Consider the following 23646-nt stretch of genomic DNA (forward strand, 5'->3'; position numbering starts at 1 on the left):
ATGGGCTCATTTTCCACCTCACCCCCTCACCAAACTTGACTTTTAGAGATCCCCAACTAGTCCAAGTTCTTAGAGAACAAAGATGCTGAGTTCCAGAGGTCACCTGGACAGAGGTCAAGGTCACATGGCTAAAATTTGAACCCAGGCTCTTCTTCCATCTCCAGCATTCACTTGCCACATACTCCTCCCTGCCTCTATTCAGTTATAACCAAGGGTTTGAGGCTTATTTTCCTACTTAACTGAAATGAAGCATCTGGAGGAAGGAGACTGGAAATTTCTATTTTCCCACAAAGAGCTGAGGTAGCAAAACTTCTGTGTAAAAATGAATTCTATTTTAAAGAAAAATTCATTTTAAAAGTTGCCACGCTACCCTGTCAGATCCTGAAATAATTCTGGCCCAAGAAGGCAGCTCTTGGACCCAGCTTGTCTTTGCTTTAAGGGGTACAGTGTGAAGAGGAGAAGCTGGGAACCTTAACTCTTTGTGTGCCTAGATATTCCAGTGAAGTCCCCTGATTTGGGGGATTAGGACACCTGGGGGTCTGCTTCTACTTCTCATCCCCATCTGCTGTGTAAAGCCTCCTTTCCTGGACTAGATGAGGACCTCATTCCAACTGATCTCTCTGCAACTTAACGCTAGTGTGACCTTGGATCTTTATTTCTGCAGATCTTAGTTTCCTCAACTGTAAAATTTGAGTGGGGATAATAGGACTCTGAAATCCCTTCTAGCCCTCCATCAGTGATCCCTGTAAGAAAGAAGATTCACTTCCTGCTCTTAAAAAAAATCTTATGAAATCCCTGAGTTATGAATAGGAGATTCCTCCCCCCCCCCCCCCCCCCACCTCATCTTCAGGATCAAGGAAACAAACTAAGACTGCAAATATCTGGCTGAGCCCGTAGGAGCAGGTCAATCCAGAGCCCCAGGGAAGAAAGGGCCCCCTGCTGTCCAAGGGCAGCTAATGGCGGCCCGTCCAAGGACACAGACTGTTCAAGAGGCCTTCCAATCCCAGCTGCAATAGATTTGTAAATTATTTATCAGCTGCAGCTATAAATTAGAAATGAATGCAAGGCCTCTGGGTCTCATCTTGGATGGGCTCCTTATTAATGAATTTCAGGCATTTTCTTCTGTGAGGGGTGTTTTTTTTTGATAAGAGGAATGGGTCTGGTCTATTGGAATCTGGTATCACCAATTCTAGCCTTTCCCAACCTCTGTTTTGCAATGGTACACCACGCAGGGCTTCACTAAAAGGGAAATCTAGTCAAGTATCTACTTCAACTTACCTTGTTTTCTCCTCTTTCCTTCCTCCCTCCCTTCCTCTTTCTCCGATAACCAGAGGGAAGAATGTTACTAACCCTAGATCCAGCTTGCTTCATAGAAGTTGAGCAAAGTGTTTTTTCTCAAAAACATCCTGTTTTCCTTTGCCTACCATCATACAGTAAGGGGTCTGGGATTCTTATAGAGCTCCTTATGTCAAATGAAACAATCCCCTAACAACTCAAGTCTGCGGTCTGTCCCTTCTGATTAAACAAATGGGACTATGCCATAGCCACACTCTCTGGTACTTCCTTCCCGTGCCAGAGGATGGGTAAAATCAACACATCCTTTATGATGCGTTCTTGGGTGTCCATCCGTGTACCTAATAATTTCACTACACACACACACACACACACACACACACACTCTCTCACACAGTGATGGCCATCCCCTCAGTCCCATCCCCACCCCATTCCAGAGCATACATCTGGTGACATTGGAGACAAGAGCTTTTTGCTCATATTTTTTTTTAATGTATCACAATGAGCAGGAAACATACTTGATGAAATATTTTCAAAGGAGTATATTCAATTACCATCTACAATCAACTTAACTATGACAACAAAGTTTTTTTGTGACAAATTTTTTTTTTTTTAAGTTTTGAAAGTTCCATGTGGTTTCTGTTTCTGTTAGTCTCCATGTATTTTGGTACAGTTCGAGATCAGCATTGTTACAGTAACAAAAAAAGCTAACAAGACTACATTATAGAAAAACACCAAGAACATCATTTTTTGGTTTCATTTGCTCTATTTTTTTTTGTACATTGCAAAGGCTGTTCATATACCTCTTCACCTCAGGGTAACGTTCATTTACGTTTTCTGTCCTACCCAAACTTGCCCCCCTCCCCCCACAAAAGAAAGTAAACAAAAAAACTAGTCAAAGCTTTGTGTTTCACAGTGGGCAGTATCTCAGCGCCAACAAACCAACCAACCAACTCAATTTCTGCTTCTATTTAAAATGTTTTAATTTAATTTATTATTTAAAAAAAATATATGTCCATGAACATCAAGTGCACTGGCTTGGGTTACTGCCTCTCTCTTTCCTGCATCTTCCTGACATGCCTGATAAACTCAGGTTTCTTTAACACATGCCAACTGTTTTACTTTATTTTCAATTGTGTAAAACTTTGGCCACATTCATCTCTTTAAATAGCTTTTAATTTAAAAACAAATGAAAAATCTGCTAAGTGTTTTAAATCTTTTCCTTGTATTATGAGGGTTCAGGGGTGTGCGAGTGGGGAGGGGACGTGGGAGATGGAAGGCTATCTTCTCCCACCTTTTTTTTTGAGGAGTGGAAGAAAGAAGGCGAACTCCATGGATTCATTTGGTGCTATGAGAAAATCGTCCCAGCCAATCTAGCGTCATCACCCTAATGGCTGGGGGGGGGGGGGGGCGGGGGAGATGGAAACCATGTTGTTCAGGATTTTTAAAAAAATGGAGGGGGTGAATTTGAAAAGGGAATTACAGAATAACACTCATCCTTCTACCAGGCAGCAGACAGGACTAATTCCCAGATGGAAAAACAAAAACAAAAAAAACCCAAACCTACTCTAAACTGAAATCGAGAAATTCACAAATAAATTTGGAAGTTAATTTGCCTGGTTTTTGTTTTAGATTTTTAATCACACTGGTCACTCAGCCACCTTGGGAAGAAGCATCTTTAAGTACTACGGTTCTGCTATTCCTGGGGTTGGCTTCCAAGACAAGAATTCTTAATGGACACAAACGTGTCAACCTGTGACTGAAGAAAAATCATTTGCTTTGTGCATTCTACTTAGGGTTGAACTAAATTTGGTTAGTTACATTAACATCTGGGGAAAAAATCATGAGGTGGAAGTTAAGGCTTCCCCAACCCCAATGCTATTTGCCAATGCCAGGGAAAACCAGAAAACCAGGCGGAGTACCTACCTGGTCCCTGCCTGCATACTTGGCCCTAACACCACCCTACAGCATCTGATCTGCCAGAGAGGGAGGATGTAATTTTTTTTCAGGTGGCCGGAGCACCCAAACACCCCATATTCCAAATCCTGAGAGGTGGGAAAAATTCAAGGAAATGAATTAAAAGTTAGGGGAGGGGAGGGGTAGAAATTGCACTATTACCAAGCAATATCATTTAAAAAAAAGTTTCAGAAGAGACCTAGCAGAATTTGACAGATAAAGCTAGTGTTAAATTGTTAATTGGTATCACATAGAGAACCAAAAACAAACAAAAAATTCTATATGATACAGACACAGAGTAACATACAACAGTTAAATGGCAAAAAATATATATATATATATTTCATAGAATTACAAACAAGATAAAATAATGGAAAACAAAAAAACTGTACAACTTTAGAATTTAAAAAATGTTCATCTCAAACACAGGGAGAAATACAAGAATTTCTGTTAAAAGAAAACAGCTTGTTAAAACAGCAAATGGTTTGTGTACTTGTTTTTGACACCTTATGCTACAACTGGATACTGGTATGAATATTTAGATGGTACTCTTTAGTATTTTCTACTTTAAAAAAACAATTAAAAAAAGGAATTTGCACTGTGCATCAGCCTAGTTAGAAATATGTACAACAGTTCAGGATCTGCTCTTTCATTAAACTAAAAACAAAAACCTCATAAAAATAAAAACAGTCCCGGCTTTAAAAAAAAAAAAAAAAATGAAATCCATTTTCCTATCGTGGAATGCTCCAGTCTTTTGCAAAGCCGATGAATGAGTGGCTTCAGCACTGGGGAAAGCAGCCGGAAAGGTGACAGACCAATGGAACCTGGTTCACAGTCTTCAAAGTTCCCTTTTGAAACATAAGGAGTAGAAAGAAAAGGGAGGTGAGGATGGCGGGTGAGGGAGGAGGAGAGGAAGGATATCACACTTTCCGGGCAAAGGGGTGGGATGGGGGAGATTGTTTCTGTTGACTTTTGGCTACGAAAGTGAAACAGCAAAGCATTTATTTGTCTCCGAAATCTACATTTTTAGCAGCACAAAGTTTTCCTTTCAAAGTCCAGACTTTTAAAGATGAGAAAGGGCGTGTTGCATTGTGTTGTGTTGTATCACAGGAATACAGAGATTAACAAACACAAGTGCCTTATGTCCGGTTCCTTTTGTTGTTTGTTTGTTTTTTTGGGTTTTTTTGTTTTTGTTTTTTTTTGTTTTTTTCTGTACACTGCTATCTGATTCTTGGTTGGCTGCCCCTTCTGGATCATTCACCGCTCAGACTGCCTAACACAAGGACAAAACTCTGAAGTAAAAACGTGTCTTTTGGTATGTGGAATCGTCATTAACAGCTGCCTCTCTGCTTGCAGAAGCAGCACAGATAACAACCTGGGAAATCTTTTTCTCTTCTTTTTTTTTTTCTCCTTTATTTAAACTTAGTCTTGTTTTGTTTAATTCAGAAACAAATTCTCAAGTAACAAGAACCCTTTCCCCCTCTTCCTGCACCAGCAGTGAAAGGGTATGTCTTTGGATTTTATTTAAAGCATGAAATTTCTTTTTTTTTTTTTTTTTTCTGAGAGGAAAAAAAAAACCCAAAACAAACCAAAACCAAAACAAACCCCTAACCAAAAATTTGTTTGGGAAAAAAAAAAAAAGTGCGCAGCCCAATTACATAAACAGAAATAAATGCTTTTGTTTTCAGGAAAAGAATCTTTGAAGCATCTACCAAATAAGGAAAGGGAGAAAGGAAATAAGGAGGAAAAAAACAGAGAAAAGAAAAATAAAAGCTAAGTGCACGAAGGTAACAGACATAGGTAACTAGGATGTATACGCCTTAAAAAAGTTTCAACTCCCCAACCAAAAATATTCTGTGAGGATCCTAGTGACCCCAAAAACCCTTTGAACTTCTTTCTTTAGTTTTTATAAAATAATTATGCAGCCACCCTCTAAGAAATGAAGGCAGCCACCTTAAGTGGAAGATTACAGGATGGGGGATGGGGGAATAAAGGGACAAAGGGGAGAAAAGCTTCGGCGAATCAACGGATTTTGCAATCTATCTGCTAGGAATGAACAAGACAACATCAAATGAGGAGCTGTCAGCTGGACCATACAAAAGCTAAATGTACACAAAAGGTTTTTTTTTTTTTTTTCTTTTAAATCTACCATACTGCTTCAGTTCATTTCCAATGCAACAATCTACTCAACACCAAAAATGGTCATATCTATCATAAATACAGAAAGTCAGTTTTTTTAAAACTTATTTTTTTTAGCTACAAGTCCTCAACACTCTTTGTGTGTTTATTTTTTTTTTTTCTGAAAAGTGGGAGTGCTTAACTTTTCCCCTTGAAATTGGCTTCAGCAGAAAAGCTATCCTTAAAATCCCCAGAAAGCTAAAGCAGTTCACATTGTTTTTTTGTTTTTTTCTCGAATACTTTCTGCCCATTTTTAAATTAACAAACAAAAAAATTCTTTTCTGGAACAAAAAAAAGAAAATATATATATTTATATATATATATATATAAAACAATGATTCTGAAAACAGAACAAAGTGTGAGCGATTGACCTGAGAATAAAAAGACATTACATTTCTTTTTTCTTTTAGCAAGCCATTGGTATCTGAATGCTAAGATAGCAAGAAATTTAAAACTGTAACAAGGTGGACTGCTTTCCCATACAGTGCATGCCGGACTCTGCTGTGCTATCAATTGGGGCGTTATTGAAAAGGGGCAATATACAAGGGGGTGTAAGCTCCAAAGACAATGAGGAGGCCCTATGGACTTCTGTGTCTCCCAGACCAATAGTACCTTCAAAAGGACAAATGTAACAGAGTTGGTATTTTATAGTAAAAGAAAAAAAAAAGGTAAGAATGTAAAATCACCGGCATAGATAGTTATATGGGAAAACAACCCACGCTTTTTCTTTTTTTTTTCTTTTTTTTTCTTTTTTTTTTTTTTGGTTAGAAGCTTTGGAATTGCAGTTAGTCTATTTTTGAAATTGGTTTGTTATTAATTTTTTTTATTTAAATTCATTTGTGTGTGTGTGTGTGTGTGTGTGTCTGTGTGTGTTTTAAATTGTTCATCTTCAAAGCTTACAATCTGAAGGGGTCCATTCCTACACTAGCTAGACCAGGGTCCTGGGGGGGGCAGCTGGGGGCCGGGGGCCCCCTCGGCCGGGCTGGCTGGCCCCTCGGACTTTTGGCTAAGATCCGTGTCAGACTCCTCCGAATAGTCGTCTGTTGGCATCGAGGGCTGAACCCCTGAGGTGCTGCATGAACTTGAGGTAACCGTTGAAGATGAGGAGAGAGGAGGAAAAGAAGCGGGCTTCCCAACCGAAGCCCGAGGGACCCCTGGAGGCCAAGACTTTCTGGAGGAGGCGTGGGGGGAAGCAGAGGAGGAAGAGGAGGAGGAGGAGGAGGAAGAGGAGGAGGAAGAGGAGGAGGAGGGGGGCGGGGGGCTGTCGTTTGAGTGAGCGGCAGACTGCGAGGTAGATGCGGTGCCAGGACCGGGGAAGCAGGCAGAGTGAGGTAATAAACTAGGGTGCTCTTTGGCGTTTCTTGCTGCTCTCGTGATTGTTCTGTGTTTGTGCAAGGTCGACTCGAGATGTTGACTCAGCGCCTCGTCCCCGCAGAGGGTGCTCTCGCAGGCCAGGCAGTGGTAGGGGCCCCCGCCGCCCCCGCCGGCCCCGCCCCCGCCGGCTCCCCCGCCGGCCCCCCCGCCGCCGCCCGTGGGCACGTGGAGCACCATCTCCTGCAGGCTCGCGGCCGCCTGGCCCAAGAAGCAGAGGGACTTCAGGTGGCTCGTGGCCGCCTCCTCGTCGCCGAAGCCCGCCTGGCACTTGCGGCAGACCAGCTTGTACTGCACCTTTGGAACAATGAAGGGGTCCGAGAGGGAGTCCACACTTTTGCTTTCTGCTTCTGGCTCTTCTGGGGGTTTCGGCAGGAGGGGGGACACCTCGCGGGGTGCACTTTTCTGCTCTTCTTGTTTGGGGGATTCTTTGGCAGGGTCTTTGTCGGGGGAAGCGGCCCCCGGGGGGACTGGGGTTTGGCTTGCTTTGGGCGGCTGCTGCTGCTGCTGCTGCGGCTGGGGCAGGGCTTGGGGCTGGGGCTGAGGCTGGGGCGCTTGCTGCTGCTGCTGCTGCTGCTGCGGAACTTTCTGCGGTGGGTGCTGCTGCTGCTGCGGTGGTGGCTGCTGCTGCTGGAGCTGCCGCTGCTGCTGCTGCTGCTGCTGCTGCAGCGCCTCCTGCAGACTCTGCTGGTATTGCTGATACTGCTGCAGCAGAGAGCCGGGGGACAGCCCCATGAGGGCCTGCGACAGCGCGGGGCTGTAGGGGAACAGGCCCTCCATGCCGTACATGGGCTGCAGGTAGCCGCTCTGCAAGGCGCCCGGGATCTGGGGGGCATAGTAAGGAGAGAAGCCGGGGACGAAGTAAGGAAGGAACTGGCTGGTGAGCAAAGCGGTGGGGTCCGAGGTCAGGGCTGCCTGCAGGGCCTGCAGCTGGGTCGGGTCCACCGCGTACTCCATTGTGGGTAACGGGGCAGAGAGGGTGGCTGCGGGGGCCTCTCCTTTGTCCTTCTTGGGGCCCGCCAGGGTCTCCCCTTTCCCTTTATGTGCCTTTTCTTTTTCTTTAATTTTCTCTACTTCCTTGTCCTTTCGCTGCTGCTGCTGCTGCTGCTGCTGCTGCTGCTGCTGCAGAGGTGGCTGCTGTGGAGCTGGCTGTTGCGTCTGTTGTGTGGGCAGCTGCTGCTGCTGCTGCGTGGGTGGCTGCTGCTGCACCGGTGGCAGCGGCTGCTGCTGCTGGGGCTGGGGGGGTTGTTGTGGGGTCATCACCATCGTGGCTTGTGCTGGGGTCGGGGAGCTCAGCGAGGCTGACGACTGTTTATTTGGTAATCCAGATGTCGGAAGGCCAGGTGAAGGGACCGTAGTGCCGGGCAGACCCATCAGGTTCGGTTTGGGAGAAGTTAAAGCTAAAAGAAATGCAGACAAAATAAAGTGAGGCCGTGAGCTAGGATGGAGATAACTGGAAGAGGGGAACAAGCCAACGCTCAGGGGGCCCGCCCTAACCCCACCACCACCATCCATGAACACTGATCAATGTCACGAAAAAAATAGCTTCTGGTCCCAACATTTAGTCCTGAAAAGGACAGGCTGTTAGCAGCCCAAGCAGCATCTGCTTCCTTTCCTACCTCAAGAACTTTGGAATGGATTTCACGCCGTGGGAGCCCTAGCACAGGACCGCACCTCACCCCATGTGCTCCAGGAGCAACGCAGAACTGAAGCAGCTCAGAAGAAAGCCGAGACATGACAATTTCAGGGATCTATTTCTGCCTGGTTTGTGGTCGAGCAGCCAGTCAGACACAATGACTCCAACAAGTGATGTTCTTTTGGTCCTCTTCCAGAAGGAAGGTTACAGACCAATCAACTGCCTAGTAAACTAAACGAGACTGCCCAATAGCCTGCCCTGATGTGAGACCCACCAGCTTCGGGGTGTCCCACCGTAACCCATCTGGCTAGCCCTCAGCCTCTCTGCTTTCAAGAGTCTGTGGGTTGTATCAAGGCCACGTTCATAAGCTGGTGAGTGTGAAGAGGAGGCCAGAAACTCCCGTGGCCATCCCACAGCTCTTTAGTCTGATTGTGGCAGGCTCTGGAAAAGCCTTTAACCTTGATCCCCGCACACTGCTGCTGAAATTGGGAGCCAGTGACAGGAAGAACTGGAGAATGGAAACCTAACAATGCGGTACAGGAAAAGCGGATCCTGCCCTTGACTCGTCTCCTCGATTTAAAAAGCTCACTGGAGAATCCAGACAATCAGGACCAAGGGCCAGTTTGCAATTCCAGACCCAAGTTCTTTTACTCCAACCCCAGCTTCTGGTCGGGGGTTTGGCAGAAGCGCTGGGAAGAACATTTGAGATGATGCCAGCACTAGAAGACACAATATTACAGATGAGACCAATTTGGAAGATGGCCTTTCCTCAAAAAGCAGAAATTTATCCCTAGGGCAGAACTCTCCCAGAGAAATCCCAAAGGCCAGATGTGCCTATGAGGAGTTGTAAGGTTACTTGCTTTAAGTAACCTTAGGGCCTGCCCTGCTGGAACTTGGTCCTGACTCCTATTCCCTTGCCAGGGGTCCACTGGGCAAGTTCCCTATGTATCTCTACTCCTAAAGTATTCCTTCCTCTCTCCAACCGCCTCATCGGAACCATACTGATTCGTCCTGGGCAGCACTGAGTCGTACAAGAGCCCTACTTCCAGCGAGCAGAGATCTGGGCATCGGAAGGGGAATGAAAGGTAAAGTGAAGGTAAGAGGGAAGCAGACGCATTAGGGAAAAGAAGACAACTAGAGGGGAAGATGAATAGTCTTCTAATGGGCTTGCCTTTGCCTGATACAACTGGCCTTGTTCAAGAATCTGGCTAGAACTGCATTGCTCTAAAGCTGGGGCCCTTAAAATATCCAATAAGCAGTCATAAATACACAATGTGGGAGCCAAGATGGCAAAGAAAAGGCAATGATTTACCTAGGCTCTCCCTTCCAAACCCTTTAAAATCTTGCCATAAAACAATGCTTGAAATGGCAAAACCCACAAAAGGGCAAGTGGGTAGAATAATTTTTCAGCCAAAGAATTTAGAAAGTCACCAGGAAAGCTTTGTTGCACCTAGAGGACAGTGGGGCAGGGTCCAGGAGCCCCCCGAAATCAGAAGCAGGCTTGGGAATCAGTGAATCAGCAGCAGCTGCTTCCAGAATTCTCAGACCACAGATAGTAAAGGGGTTGAACAATTGCTAAGAAGGAGATTAAAGGAGTCTTTTTGCTGGCCCGGGGGGCAGCTTTACTCATATTTGGATCAAATCACAGTCCTGGATGGCAGTCTTAGGACAAGGAAGAGCACTAGCACACTGGAGCTGGCAGTGAAGCAAGGATCCTCATCACAGTTCCAGCGTTGAAAAGAATGCTTGTGGTCACTCACAGAGAGAGGCCAGGAGAATAGTAAATGAACTTCTTAGATCATATCACCTTGGAAGAACTGAAAACTTATAGTAGAAAAGATCAGAGATCAGAAGGATCTCAGCTGCATAAAATCCCTGAAAGTTGGGATAGTGTGCTCTCTATCCTAGAAGCAGAGCCCTACTTTAACATAAAAGTCAAGAAATAGACTGGAAAAATGAACAAACAACAGAAAAACATTCTGACCACAGAAAGTTATTATGGTGACAAGGAAGCTCAAAACACATTCAGAAGAAAATAACAAAGTCAAAGTGCTAACATCTAAAACCTCCAACAAAAAATATGAATTGATATCAGGCCATTAAAGAACTCAAAAGTGATTCTGACAAACAAGAAAGAAAGGTAGAGGGAAAATCAGAAAGAGAAATGAGAGGTATGAAAGAAAATCATGAAAAAAGACACAATACTTGGTAAAGGAAACAAAAAAATGCTGAAGAAAACAACCTCTTAAATAGACTAGATCAAATGGTAAAAGAGATACCAAAAGTCAAAGAGAAGAGGAATATCTTAAAAAAGCAGAATTGGCCAAATGGAAAAAGAAACCTAAAAAAAAGGGGGAGAAAAAAAAAACTCCTTAAAAAGTAGAATTGAGCAAATGGAAAAGAAGGTACAAAAACTCACCAAAGAAGATAACTTCTTAAAAATTAGAATTGAGGAATAGCTAGGTGGCACAGAGCACTAGCCCTAAAGTCAGGAGGACCCGAGTTCAGATCTGGCCTTAGACACTTAACACTTCCTAGCTGGGCAAGTCACTTGACCCCAATTGCCTCAGGGGAAAAATTGAGAAAGTGAAAGCAAATGATTTTTTGAGAAATCAAGAAACAATATAACAAAACCAAAAGAATGAAAAAAAAAAAATAGAAAACAACATGAAATATCTCTTTGGAAAAACAAATGACCTGGAAAAGAGATCTAGGAAAGACATCAAATTGAACAGATTTTCTACCATTCTCTTAGTAATTTACTTTTACTATTAATGATACTTTGATCACTCCATTTGGGTGCCTTAAGAAGAGAAGAGGAAAGGTACTTTGAAAAATAGAGTAAAGAGTGGTTAGTCCTACTTAACTATATGGGGGGAAAATCTATGCTCAAGGTAATGGTTTTCAAGGTATTTGTGGATTAAGTTTCTTGATATATCAAAGAAAGGAAGAGTCTAAAAGAACAGAGACCAGAGATGACATTATTATTAAAAAGAAGCTATTAGGAAGACATTAGCAACTATTGACCTGTATTCTTATTTTCTCATCTCTATAAAATCTTTATGAGAATGGTCTCCACATGTATCAAGGGCATCCTGTGTCTGAACACATGACAAGAAAAAAGGCAGGCTTCTGCAGATGATTTTCCTTTTTCCCCCCAAATTTAATTTTAGCATATTAAAAATAAATACCATACAATATTTTGTCATAACTCTACATACTCTACTTTGCCAGGACGGATGTGTATTATGTATGCAGGCAGTCACTGGCTGGAGTCATTAGAAAAGACAAGTGTATGAGATGACAATTTTAATGGACGGTGAAGGTGTGAAAGTCAGGGTCAAGCTGCCCTAAACTATTGATTCCACTTAAAAGATGAGAGCCGTGACTTTCGGGTGGCCATCATTCCAAAAAAGGGGCATATGTGAAGAATGAAAGGAAGAGCTAGCACTTCATCATCTGTGTGCTTCATGGCCTTGAAGTTCCACAATGACCCTCTGCATGCTACTGTCTACACTTTGCAGATGAGGAGAATGTGATTCATAAAAGTTAGGTGACTTGTCCACAGTCAAACACTTATTATTCTCAAAGAGCTGATATTACTTCTAGAATTTGTAACTTCCAAAAGTATGTATCAGTACTTTAGGCTACTTAAAAATGTATCTGATTAAACATGAGTGCCCATTTTCCTACATGTTGTGGTTTTAATTGCTGGACAATTATTTTATACTTGTCAATTTACTTAAAAAAAATCATCAAGCATTTATTAAGCACCTATTATATACTGGATACCTGATGCTGATACAAAAATCAAAACAAAATCACCATTCCTTTGAAAACAGCTTACATTATCATCAGGGGAAACAATACAAACACTTCAAGATTTATAAAACAATACAAAATAAATACAAGGGAATTCTTTTGGGGGGAGAGTAGCAATAACAGTTTAGTGAGTGCTGGGCTTTAGAGGGGGGTGCCTTCCAGATATGAGGACACTCTGTGACAAGGCACAGAATGGTAAGCGGGGGTCAGATGGTGAAGTGATTTAAATGCCAAATAATCAGGTGGCACCATGGTGCAAAAAGTGCTGGGCCTGGAATTAGTTAGATCCAAGTTCAAATTCTATCCTGTTCCAGATACCTACTAGCTGTGTAACTCTGGGTCAGTGATTTAATTTCTGTTTGTTTCCTCATTTGCAAAACCTTTTTGGGGTTGTTATAAATGAAAATCAAATGAAATAATTTTTGTCAAGTGCTTTGCAAAACCTTAAAGCGCTATATACCTTAGCTATAATTACTAATAATCTTACAGACAATAGGGAACCACTGGAGCTTCGCGATATCAGACCTGCACTTATAGAACACCACTTGGCAACCATTAAAAGAAGGAATTAGAGGTGGAAGAGATTTGAGCCATGAAGGCCAACAAGGAGATTATTGAACAAACAGTTCTGCTAAGAGGGGAGGGGCCTGAACTGAGGCATCAGTCCCAGGGAGGGCAACAAGAAGGGAATATTAGAAATTGCATATAAACAGAGGGGGCAATGCCTGGCAGTTGCTAGATAGGATGAGGGAGGCAGAGCCAGCAGAAACGAGCCAGGCTGCCAGTCGGGGTAACCACAAGGAAAGGAGTTCCCAGAGTCAGAGAGTTAGGAACAGGGCAGTAAGCTTGGGAAGAAGAGCTCTGTTCTGCACATAAGAGTCTGAGTTGCTATTGGAACTGTATGAGTGGAGACATCCAAATGTTTGAGATGAGGGATGAGCCTAGGGCAGGGCTTACACACTGAATGGTAACCCTATGCACAGAGGATGGAGAAGGGACAGAGACTGAGGAAGGGGGTGGTAAAGAGGGCCTAGAACAGAAGCTTGGGGCATACATGCACCAACAAACAAAGAAACAAACACTGGTTTTTCCTCAGTTTCAATGTAAATGTCCTAAGTGATTAAATAAATGTTTTTTGTTCCTTAGTTCCCAGTTATGCTTCAAGGCCCAGGGTAAGCTTCCTGAGCCACTGGAAATCATCCCAATCTCTTTTCTACAAATACCTCTTGCAAATGCTGCACATACCAGCTCATACCACTTATTCTGTACAGATCTTATACTATTTAGTGATATCATTTGTCAGGTTCTCTCATAGGCAGCTTACTCGTAAGGGAAAAATCTTTAGGTTTAAGACAATTGCCAGGTGCTTCCGGTGTGCACCAAGGCAAGCTGTTTTTATTATCTGGCTTGCAATTTATCTATCAAATGAAGGGATTTTCTCATTCAAATTCTGTGGTTCCGACTGGTCACAAAATAATTAATAATCAAGATCACAATGAAAGCCTCTGGCATTCCTGAATGAAAATTGTATCCTCTTATAAGTAGTTGCTCTAACTATGAGGTCATTCAGTAATATATGATGGGCCTTTCCTGATCACAATCACCAAAAAACTCTTCTTCCTTCCCCCATTTCCAGGTTCCTCAAAAGTTATTAATAATATTCTGAAAGAGGGCACTTAATTATTTGTTGACTGTTAAACAAATGAATAATACTAAGCAAAAACGAAGCTAGGGCAGGGCTACCTTTTGACGATTACACTCATTTCACATCTCTACAAAATGTTATACAGTTTGGACAGTTTGACAAGGTGGCAATTTGGCATTTGCTTACTGATTTGTGGTCTAATTTATACTTTCTATATTTTCTAGGGGAAATAAATGGAAGTTGCTTCTTTTGAAAAGCTTTCTAGGATGAAGTTCACATATTTGTCAACTTTCACCTGCTGGTTTGCCTTTTGAAAACTTTGCTGAACTCTGATTTTCTCAACAGGAATGCTTGAAAATTACTGTTAAAAGCAATTTTTTCTCCATTTAGGATTATACTCAACTTTGCAGGATTCCTGGGGAAAAGCCATATTCCTTTAATTTTTGGTATGCAATATTATAATATTTCCTTTCCTTTGTCATTACTGACATAATGTAATCAAATTCTTACCAGCTGCTTCTATATTTTTCTTCTATATGGGAATGCTTAAGCATGGCATTTGCATTTCTGAGCATGTTATATGTAATGTTTCTCTCTGGCAGTGTTATGGGTTCTGTAGTAGTGTACTTTTGTCCTCTGGTTCCAATATTTCTAGGGCAATTATTTTCAATTTCTTGAAATATGACCTTCAGATTTTGTTTCAAAATTCTCAGTTATGAGCCTGATGACTATTAAATCAATTTCTTTGGACCTTATTTTCCAGGCTGATTGCTTTTGAGTAATATATGGCAGATTACTATATGCTCTTCCAATTTTGGTGTTTAACTGTTTCTTGTGCCACTTACTTTTTTATTTCCATTTCATCCATTTGTTTCCCTTCACTCCCAAGAGCATCCACTGTTTTGTTAAGGATTTCTGGTATATGTTCTAAGACATCTAGTCTCATGATTTTTAAAAATCGGGAGCACTAATTTTACTTCTTACTTCTTCAATTGTCTCTATTAGAAGTACTGAGTGCTAGGCCTGGCATCAAGAGTTCAGTTCTATCCCCAAAACACTAGCCATATGATTCTGGGTAAATCACTTAAATTTTGCCTGCTCAATTGACTAACTGTAAAATGGGGGTGATAATAGTATCTTTCTCTTAGGGTTGGATCAAAATGATATTATAACATTTATAAAGTGTTTAACACATTGCCTGGCACACAGTTAGGTGCTTGAAAAATGCTTATTCCCCTTATTAGGTCTTTCAACCACACTGGCACCCCATTGTATTATTATATGAGGAGTTTCTCTTTGCTTGCTCATTTCCCTAGTTTCTCTACTTTTCCCCCCTACTGGGTGAACTATTCACTGAATTTCTACATGTTGAGAGGTAGGAGAAGTCTGGCTGAATTGATGCCAAAAGGAAACTCCCAAAAGGCTATAATAGATGATATGATATTGCCAGTGAAGGCCCTTGAGGATGCATGGATGTGTCTTCCGTTACGATGGCTATATAATTGGCAGATATATTATCTTCTTACTCACTCTAGGCACCTCCCAATACAACCTGTGCATGGTCCTGTGAGCAGAAAGGGCGAGGTGCAGAGTGATGGATGTCTGGGGCAGATTTTCAAGGCTTACTTGCTGTTAAACTTTGTATTTCCAGCACTTTGCATGGTATCTGGCATTCAATAAATGCTTAATAAATGTTTGTCAACTGACAAAGAGGAGTTCATTGTGATTCTAAAAGTTTTTCAGATCATCTTGTCTATAGATGATATCCTATCAAATCCAAAGTTACTTAAGAAACTACCACACCACACACCAGCTATCCACATGGGAAAAATAAAGTAGATATAGAATATCTATGTCATATATTATGAGAATTAGGTAGCTGGATAGCTAATTACTCAGCCTATCAATACACATCTTTGGAAAGATAGTGCAGATGGACTAGGAACTAGATATAGAATGAAAAAGGGAGAAGAGAGCAAACTGGATTGCATTTGGAAGCAATCAATATAACTGTGCTTTTAATAATTATATGCTACTGACAGAAAAACCCATTTTTTCCAGTGTCAATAGCTGATGCACTATGCCTGCAAGTTATGGAAGATTGATGTCATCCACTTGTAATTTCAGATCAATCAAAAATTGCAGGTAAACACATGGCTTATGTTGGTCAGATATAGCATTTCACCCAAAATGAAGGAGCTTGTGAATGGCATCCTGGATCTATCCAAGGCATACATGACCAGGAAGAGAGATGGGCTGAGCAAGGAGAAATAATGAGTGTTCTCATAGACTACTAAAAAGATAAGGCTTCCCATATGTTGGGGAGATCCTCTGTGGAAGACCAAGAATTGTTAATGCTAAATACAGAAGAAGGGTGAGATGGCTCCTGCAAGATGAGGAGTGGCTCCTCATCTAGCTACAGATGGCTACTCATTAATGAAATCATAGCTCCACTAAAATAATGGTGAACAAATATGTTAAATTAGATGACTACAGATAATAGAGATTCACATGGGCGCAACCAATGATGACAGGAGCAATCTAAAAGAGTTTACTAAAGATGACCCGATTTTTGGCAAAAGATGGAAGCTCTTAGGGGCACAAATGATGTTTTCAACATTGCTGCTGATTAAAGGCAAGGGCAAATTTGTAAGTTTAATAGCTAGTTAAGAAGAGGGTACCTTAATGTAGCAATATAATGGAATATTATTTTTCTACAAGAAATGATCAGCAGACCATTTTCACATAGGCAATATGATGAACTGATGTTAAGTGAAGTGAACAGAACCAAAAGAACATTATACACATCAATAACAAGAGCTGTGATGATCAACTCTGATAGACATGGCTGTTTTCAACAACAAGGTGATTCAGGTCTTTTCCAATAGACATGATGGAGAGAACCATCTGTATCCAGAGGAAGGACGCTATGGGGACTGAATGTGGAACACAATATAGTATTTTCACCTTTGTTGTTACTGCTTGCTGACTTTTTTTTTCCTTTCTCCTTTTTTCCCCTTTTGATTTGATTTTTCTTGTGCAGCACAATAACTGTGGAAACGTTTAGAAGAATTGCACATGTTTAATCTATATTGGATTACTTGCTGTCTAGGGAGGGGATGAGGTGAGGAGGGAGGGAGAAAAATCTGGAACACAGGTTTTGCAAGAGTGAATGTGGAAAACTATTTTTTGCATGTTCGTTGAAAAATAAAGAATTATTATTGTTAAAAGATTTTAAAAAGAAGATGGTACCTGAGAGTGGAATTAAGGGTTCTAGGCTACTGCTTCAAATATGGCAATAACTGGCAAGGGATAGAAGGTGTCTAACAAGGTCTGGTAAGAAATCAATTGTCTAGAATCCTTCAAATCAAAAAGTCTTACCCCTGGCAAGGAAGGGAAGGGCAAAAAGGGAATAAAAAACCCAACTATAGTATATCCAGACTAGCAGTAGGAATGACCAGCAATCAAGGGAGGAACTAATAATAAAAGTCATGAACTTGGATATCTATACAGAGGTACACAAAGTTTGATTTAAGAAGAAAGGTGAATATAATCCAAAAAGCATCTGTCTTCTAGGCACCTAGTACATACAAGGAGGGAGGTGGGGAGAAAGAGAGGGAGAGGGAGAGAGACAGACAGACAGTTAAATCTTAAGGCAAGGAGGCAAATTTGTCTGATCTCACAACTAACACTGAGAGTTGGTGGGATAAAACTCATGACTGGGACAATAAGGTCTGAAGGTATCTTGTACATCAATTATTCAAAAAGAAGAGGTGTAAGGTAGTGTGTGCAGAGTGCAGCATTGTATATTGAGATAAAGTCAAGTGAGAAAGTTCAGACATATGAGGGAAATGTAATGGAAAGCTCTGGGGTGTGGGTTAGTCAATCACTTAACATTTCTTAAGCACTTACTATGTCCCAGGTACAGTACATCACCAATGTGGGAGGGAAGCATGGGATCTGACCAGCTGAGTCAAACTTCCACAAAGATGCAATTTGGATGTTATCTGGTTGCCTGAGGGCAGTGAAAGGCAAAGAGGTAGGCCTACAAAGGCCAGCCAGGAAATGCTATAGGGAAGACCCAAATTCAAGTTTTCCTGATTCAACAGAGTTGGTTTACATTTAAAAAACCAAAAATCTACTTTGTAAGTATAGGGGCAGGGAGGTATGGTTAGCTGATCTGAAAAGATCTCTAATCATCTCAGTGTGAGTTGGGAGTCAGAAAAGCTAAAAAGAGGAATCATTTTTAGAAGAAGGGGGGTGGGGTAAACTATCCCTCTGTACCTAAGTCTGTTTGGATCAATCACCCGGCATCGCATGTCCACCTGTGGCCACCCCATTCCAGGGAGGACACTGATCACCCAATACCCAGGAGAGTGGCCAGGATGCCAGATAAGGATTGGTCCAACAAAGTGGGGAGCATTTATCTTAAAGAAGATAAGACTCGGGGAGAAATTACATACATCTTCAGGTATCTGAAGAGCTGTCACATTGAAGACAGATCAGATTTCTTCTGTCTGACTCTTGAAGGCAAAGCTAAAGGCGCTGCTTAAAGTGGTGCCTAAATGTGTCCTAAATGTGAACATCAATTTTTGGTACCTGGGATCTTAATAGTCTTGGTTTCCTTTGTATTTATGAGGATTTTGTGTGTTTAAAATCATTATTCTGCCAAAGGAGTTCATGATACACCCATTGCATCCACATCCACTGAGAAGAGTCAATCCTAACAGCTAAAGCTACCCCCAAATGGAATGGGAGGTGGCAGGTTCCTCTCTGCCGGAGCTCTCTATGAGTCAGATAGGACGGACCCTTTGCTGGTATGTCGTCGTACAGAGCATTCCTGTTCAGTGTGGGTCAAACTAGCCAGTCACTGGGATTCTTTCCATCCCAGATTCACTAAACAAGAAGAGAGAAAAGGATGGTGAAAAGGAAGGAGGACTCCCATAGGGGACAAAACATCTCTAAAGGTTATCTTTAGGGGATATTCATTCAATAAGCACTATGTTACAAGAAGTAAGATATGAAATCCTCATGACCTTCACTAACATAAGATGTTTGGTCAAATTGCAAGTCAGTCTTAAAGAATAAGATTCTTGTTGACAGCCTCTAAGATGGCAGCCACCAGTATCAGACTAAGAAGCAAGGGACCTTATTAAACAAGAGATTCTTCCCGGGGTGAGATAACCTTCAGTTGGCTGTCAAGAAAGGCTCAGGACTACAGGGGAGGAAAAATCACTCAACACATTCTCCATACTGTTTTGTTATCCACAGGGCAATAAAAACCGGAGTCTTTCACAGCTGAGAAACTGGGCAGAGCTGGAAACCCAAGGGCCCAAATGGAGAGCTCTGCACCAGGCCCAAATGCCCTGAGGTCCTAGCGAAGGAGAAGCCTTCCACCCTGTCTGCCCACCCCTGAGGGGATGCCGAGCGCTCGTCCCTGACAGACAAGTTTGGAGGGGGGGGAAGAGGGTGGTGCCCTCGGATCGTACCAGAACCCACCTGTGTTGGATGGAGTGAAGCTTGGCAAAGACGGGCTGTTGAGGCCAGGGAGCAACACTGGGGGGATGCCCTGTAACGCAGGATAAGCAGTGGGGAGGTTAAGAGCTTGAAGAGGAGGGTTGTCAAACATTCCAGGTTGCTGAGCCGCCAGACCAAGAACTTCGTTGGCCTTTTTGATCCGATCCAACTCTTGCTGGGCCATCAGCTGACGGACGGTAGCTGGGTCAAAGTACTCCTTCTCCTTGTCCAGCTGGCTTCCGATGGTGTCTTTAACTTTGGAGATATGCTGCTGAGAAAAGATATGGTCACGTACAGACAGCCGGGCGCTGTACTTGATGCCACACAAAGTGCACTCTGTTTTGGGTCCCTCGTAGCTTGTTTGGTTGATACCAAAATGCTTGGCCATGCTTAGCTTGGACTTCTTCTCTTTCGCTCTGGCATTCTGGAACCAGACCTGAACGACTCTCTTTGGCAGTCCAATGTCATTGCCCAGGACCTCGCACTCCAGCATGGTTGGCGTCCTGTAGTCATTAAAGCACGACTTGAGGACTTTCAGCTGAAGGTTAGTCATCTGAGTCCGAAAGCGTTTCTGCCCCGGCCGGTCTCCGCTGTCTCCGGACTTGCCCGCCGAGCCGCTGGCCCCGGGGCTCGGGGAGCAGGGATCGGCCAGGCTGGATGTCTCGCTGTAGTCCACTGTGCCTTCGTTGTCGTACTCCTTGCTGTAAAAGCTGGGAGCCGGGCTGACCAGGCCGGAAGACAAGCGATCTTCGTACTCGGACATGGCCATCATGGCGGCTTTGGTCAGCCCCTCGCTGGGCGCCGATGACGATTTGGTCTCGGTGGCTATTCCTGTGGCGCTGTCGTTGTCCGCGTTGCCTTCGTCTCCGGTGGTGGTGTCCGTGATGGCCGTGTTGACAGAGGAGCAGTCGTCGTTGTCCAGCTTGGTTTGGTCAAAGCTGAGATTGACTGAGGACATGGAGGGACTTTCGAAGTCTTCTATTCCTTCCACTTTGATGGAGGAAGGGCTGAGCAGAGTTCTGGGGGACAGCTCCATGGTTTTACTCACCGGCGACAGGGGGACCCCCTGGCCGTCACTGCTGCCGGGCGGCAAGTGGGAAAAGCTACTCCCGTCAAAAATGTCTCCTTTCATCTGTATCCCGCCATCACAGTCCAACAGCATCGCGGACAGAGTCAAGTTGTAGCCAGCTCTTTTGGCTTCGTGCCAGTGGCGGGAGCGGATGTGGGCCTCCAGGGCAGTCTTGGCTTTGAAAAGCGCCCGGCAGAAGGGGCACCGCCTATGGGCCTGGGCGGGGCCCACGGCCCGAAACTGCCCTTTCCTTTCTCGAGCTCGGGTGTTCTGGAACCAGACTTGCACCACACGCTTTTTCAGGCCCACTTCGTGTGCAATGTGATCCAGCATCTTCCGGGTGGGGTTGGAGTCCAGCAGGTACTTCTGGTAGAGGATCTCCAGTTGCTCCGGGGTTATGGTCGTCCTTAAGCGCTTATCTCTTTGAGGCTCCTCTCCTCCAGTCCCGCTGTCGTTCTCCCCGGGGCTGGCACTGGCCTTCTCCTCCAGCTTCCTCTTCAGAGTGTTCATGGTGGAGGTGGGCGTGGAAGGGGATGTGGCCGAGCTTGCCGGCACTTGGGGCAGGGCCCCGGACAGCAGCTGGCTCGCAAGCAGTGGGTTACTGGGGTCAAACAGCATGAAAGGCATGTCCAGCGTCCTGTCCAGAAACTGGGGGTGGATGAACTGGTTCTGTGCACTTAAAAAGTGGAGCTGCTGATGCTCTTGCCAGTGCTCAAAAGAGGGGAAGGCTAGCTTGCACTGGTCACACTGATAGGGGATGAGCTGAGGAGGGAGGTTGGCCAGCTGCTGTGGAGTGGAGGTGTGGAGAGGCTTGAGAGACAGGTGGGAGAGCTGCGAGGACGGGCTGGGGCTCGACTGGGGCAGGGAGCACGTGGGGGGCGCCTGCTGGGGCGGCTGCTGCAGGGCCGGGGAGGGCAGCGCGGGGTTCTTCGGCGGGGCGGCGTTGCCCTTCTGGTCCGGCTGGTCCGCCGGTACTGGCGGCTGAGACTCGTGCTTTGGCTGTACTTGCTTCTCTTGGGTTTGGTTTGGCTGTGCACCGGGAGGTTCGGGCTGCTTTGGTTTCTCGTCTGTAGCTTCTATTTTGGAGCCGAAGGAGGAGGCTTCCTCGGCCTCCACGCTGAGCTGCAAAAAGGTTGAAGCTGACGTGTTGGCCGCCGAGGCCGGGGCCCCGTAGGCCTGGGAGGGCATCGGGGTGCTGCAGGAGGAACTGGTCGGAGTCAGCAGCTCCATGGCGTCCATAGAGTCCTCGTTTTGGCTATCGTCCTGCCCATCCTCATCCTCGTCTTTGTAACACAGCTTTTTCTGATGCTTAATAAGATCAAAAATACGTTGAAAGACTAAGTTACATTTTTTGCACTGGTAGTTTAAATTGCTTGTTCGGATATACCTGTCATTGGTAAGCTCGCGCCTTTCCCCATCTTTGCCCTCTCCCTGGTTTTCGTAATTCTTCCTGGCCTTCTGTCGGGCATTCTGAAACCAGACCACGATGACTCGGGTGGGGAGGTTCAGTAAATTGGAAAGCTGTTCAAATTCATCGTCCTTCGGGTAAGCGTTGGCGTCGAAGAAATCCTGCAGGACCCTCAGCTGGTAGTCGGTGAAGCGCGTCCTGGACGACCTCTTGCTCCCCCAGTACTCGTGCTTCTGGGGTTCCGGCGAAGGCGGCCGCGAATCGATCTTGAGTTCTTCCAGGCTTGTGATGGGGGGATTGCTGAAGTTGTAGGGCGAGTCCTTGTTGCGCTGGCGCTCCTTGAACAGGGTATTTCTGAACCAGTGCTTGATCACCTTCTGGGGCAATCCGGACTTGTCGGCCATCTCTTTGATCTGTTCCTCGCTGGGGGAGTTGTTGATGTCAAAATACTGTCGGAGGACGCGGAGCTGGTCGTCCGTGATTCTGGTGCGGGGCCTCTTGTTCTGCTGCTGGAGCAGGCTGGGGTTGAGCTGATGCTGGTAAAGCTGAGCCAGGTCGGCGGGCAGAGGGTCGACCGGGACCGAGCTGAGGGGGCAACTGGGCTGGTAACGTCTGCAGGGGCATGGTTTGCATCATGAGCGGCGAGAAGATGGGCAGTTCCATGGGCATGGAGAGCTGTGTGAGCGGCACGGAGGGCTGGGCCGGGGCGATGGTGGGAGAAGTGATGGGAGGAGCGGGCGTGGGGAGAGTTGGGGTGGAGGCCGGCTGGGGTGGCGCCGCGGGGAGCGGCGGGGGCGGGGGGTGGCGGCGGGGGCGGGGGCGGCGGCTCCGGAGTCTGGGGTCTCAGCGGGTACAGCTTATCGTAGTGCTCGCGGTACTGCTTGGCGAACCTCTCCAGCTGCTTAAAGGGGAAGTAATGTTGGTGCACGTGCTCTTGGTGACTCTTCAGGATCAGGATGTTGGAGAAGAGCTTGCCGCACGAGTCGCACTCCAGCTTCTCCAAGCTGTCTCCCGGCTCCGCCTTGCCACTCTTCTTCTGCACCTTCTGCTTATTCTCGTTGTACTGGATGACCAGCTCAAAGCCAAAGTTCTCCAGCAAGGCCTTGGTGGCATTGCCCTGGCGTCTGAGGCGATGCGCGGGGGGAGCATCGCCGCTTCGGCGCCGGCTCCGGGGGCAAAGTCTTTCTTGTCTTTGGGCTTGGAGGTGTCTGGATGGGATTCCTTGGGGCCAGCGCTCCCCTCGCCCCTCTCCGCGCCCTCCCTCTGACCCTCTTTGTCTTTTTCCTTGATGACCGCGGTCTTGCTCTTCTTCTCCGGGTGCTGGCCCTGCGGCAGGAGGGCGGCGTGTGGCTGCGACAGCGAGAGCTGGCCCTGCGGCTGCGGCGGCTGCTGCAGGATCTGCTGGTGGCTCTGCTGGGGGATCTGCACCTGAGCCTTCAAGTCCTCCAGCAGGCTGGGGCCGGTCCCGGTCAGCATCAGGCTGGCCCCGCTGGTGACGGGCAGGCTCACGTCTGGGTTGAGCTGGAACTCGGCACTGGGGATGTAGAAGGGGAACAGGAGATGCTGCTGCTGCTGGAGCTGGAGCAGGGTCTCTGTGGTCATGGGAAAGTGGGGCAGCAGGGCGGGGTTGAAGAGCTGGGACTGGATGAGGGCTGCCTGCTGCTGCAGCTCCTGCTGCAGGTGAGCCTGAACCTGGGCCTGGGCCTGCGCCAGCGTCTGGGCCTGCTGCTGCTGCTGCTGTTGCTGCTGCT

General features: G+C 45.3%; 1 protein-coding gene across 1 annotated transcript in view; it reads right to left on the bottom strand.

Moving 5' to 3' along the window:
* Window positions 1-1762: 1762 nt before the first annotated feature.
* ZFHX3 (zinc finger homeobox 3) overlaps window positions 1763-23646 on the bottom strand; it is a 273607-nt gene continuing 251723 nt past the window's right edge. The window contains 6 exon segments of the mRNA XM_074286089.1: window positions 1763-6398; window positions 6400-8198; window positions 19401-22473; window positions 22475-22696; window positions 22698-23014; window positions 23017-23645. Coding sequence (XP_074142190.1) covers window positions 6324-6398; window positions 6400-8198; window positions 19401-22473; window positions 22475-22696; window positions 22698-23014; window positions 23017-23645 — 6115 coding nt within the window. The 3' untranslated portion in view covers window positions 1763-6323.

Source organism: Sminthopsis crassicaudata, chromosome 2 (genome assembly GCF_048593235.1).
Source record: "Sminthopsis crassicaudata isolate SCR6 chromosome 2, ASM4859323v1, whole genome shotgun sequence".
NCBI lineage: Eukaryota > Metazoa > Chordata > Mammalia > Dasyuromorphia > Dasyuridae > Sminthopsis > Sminthopsis crassicaudata.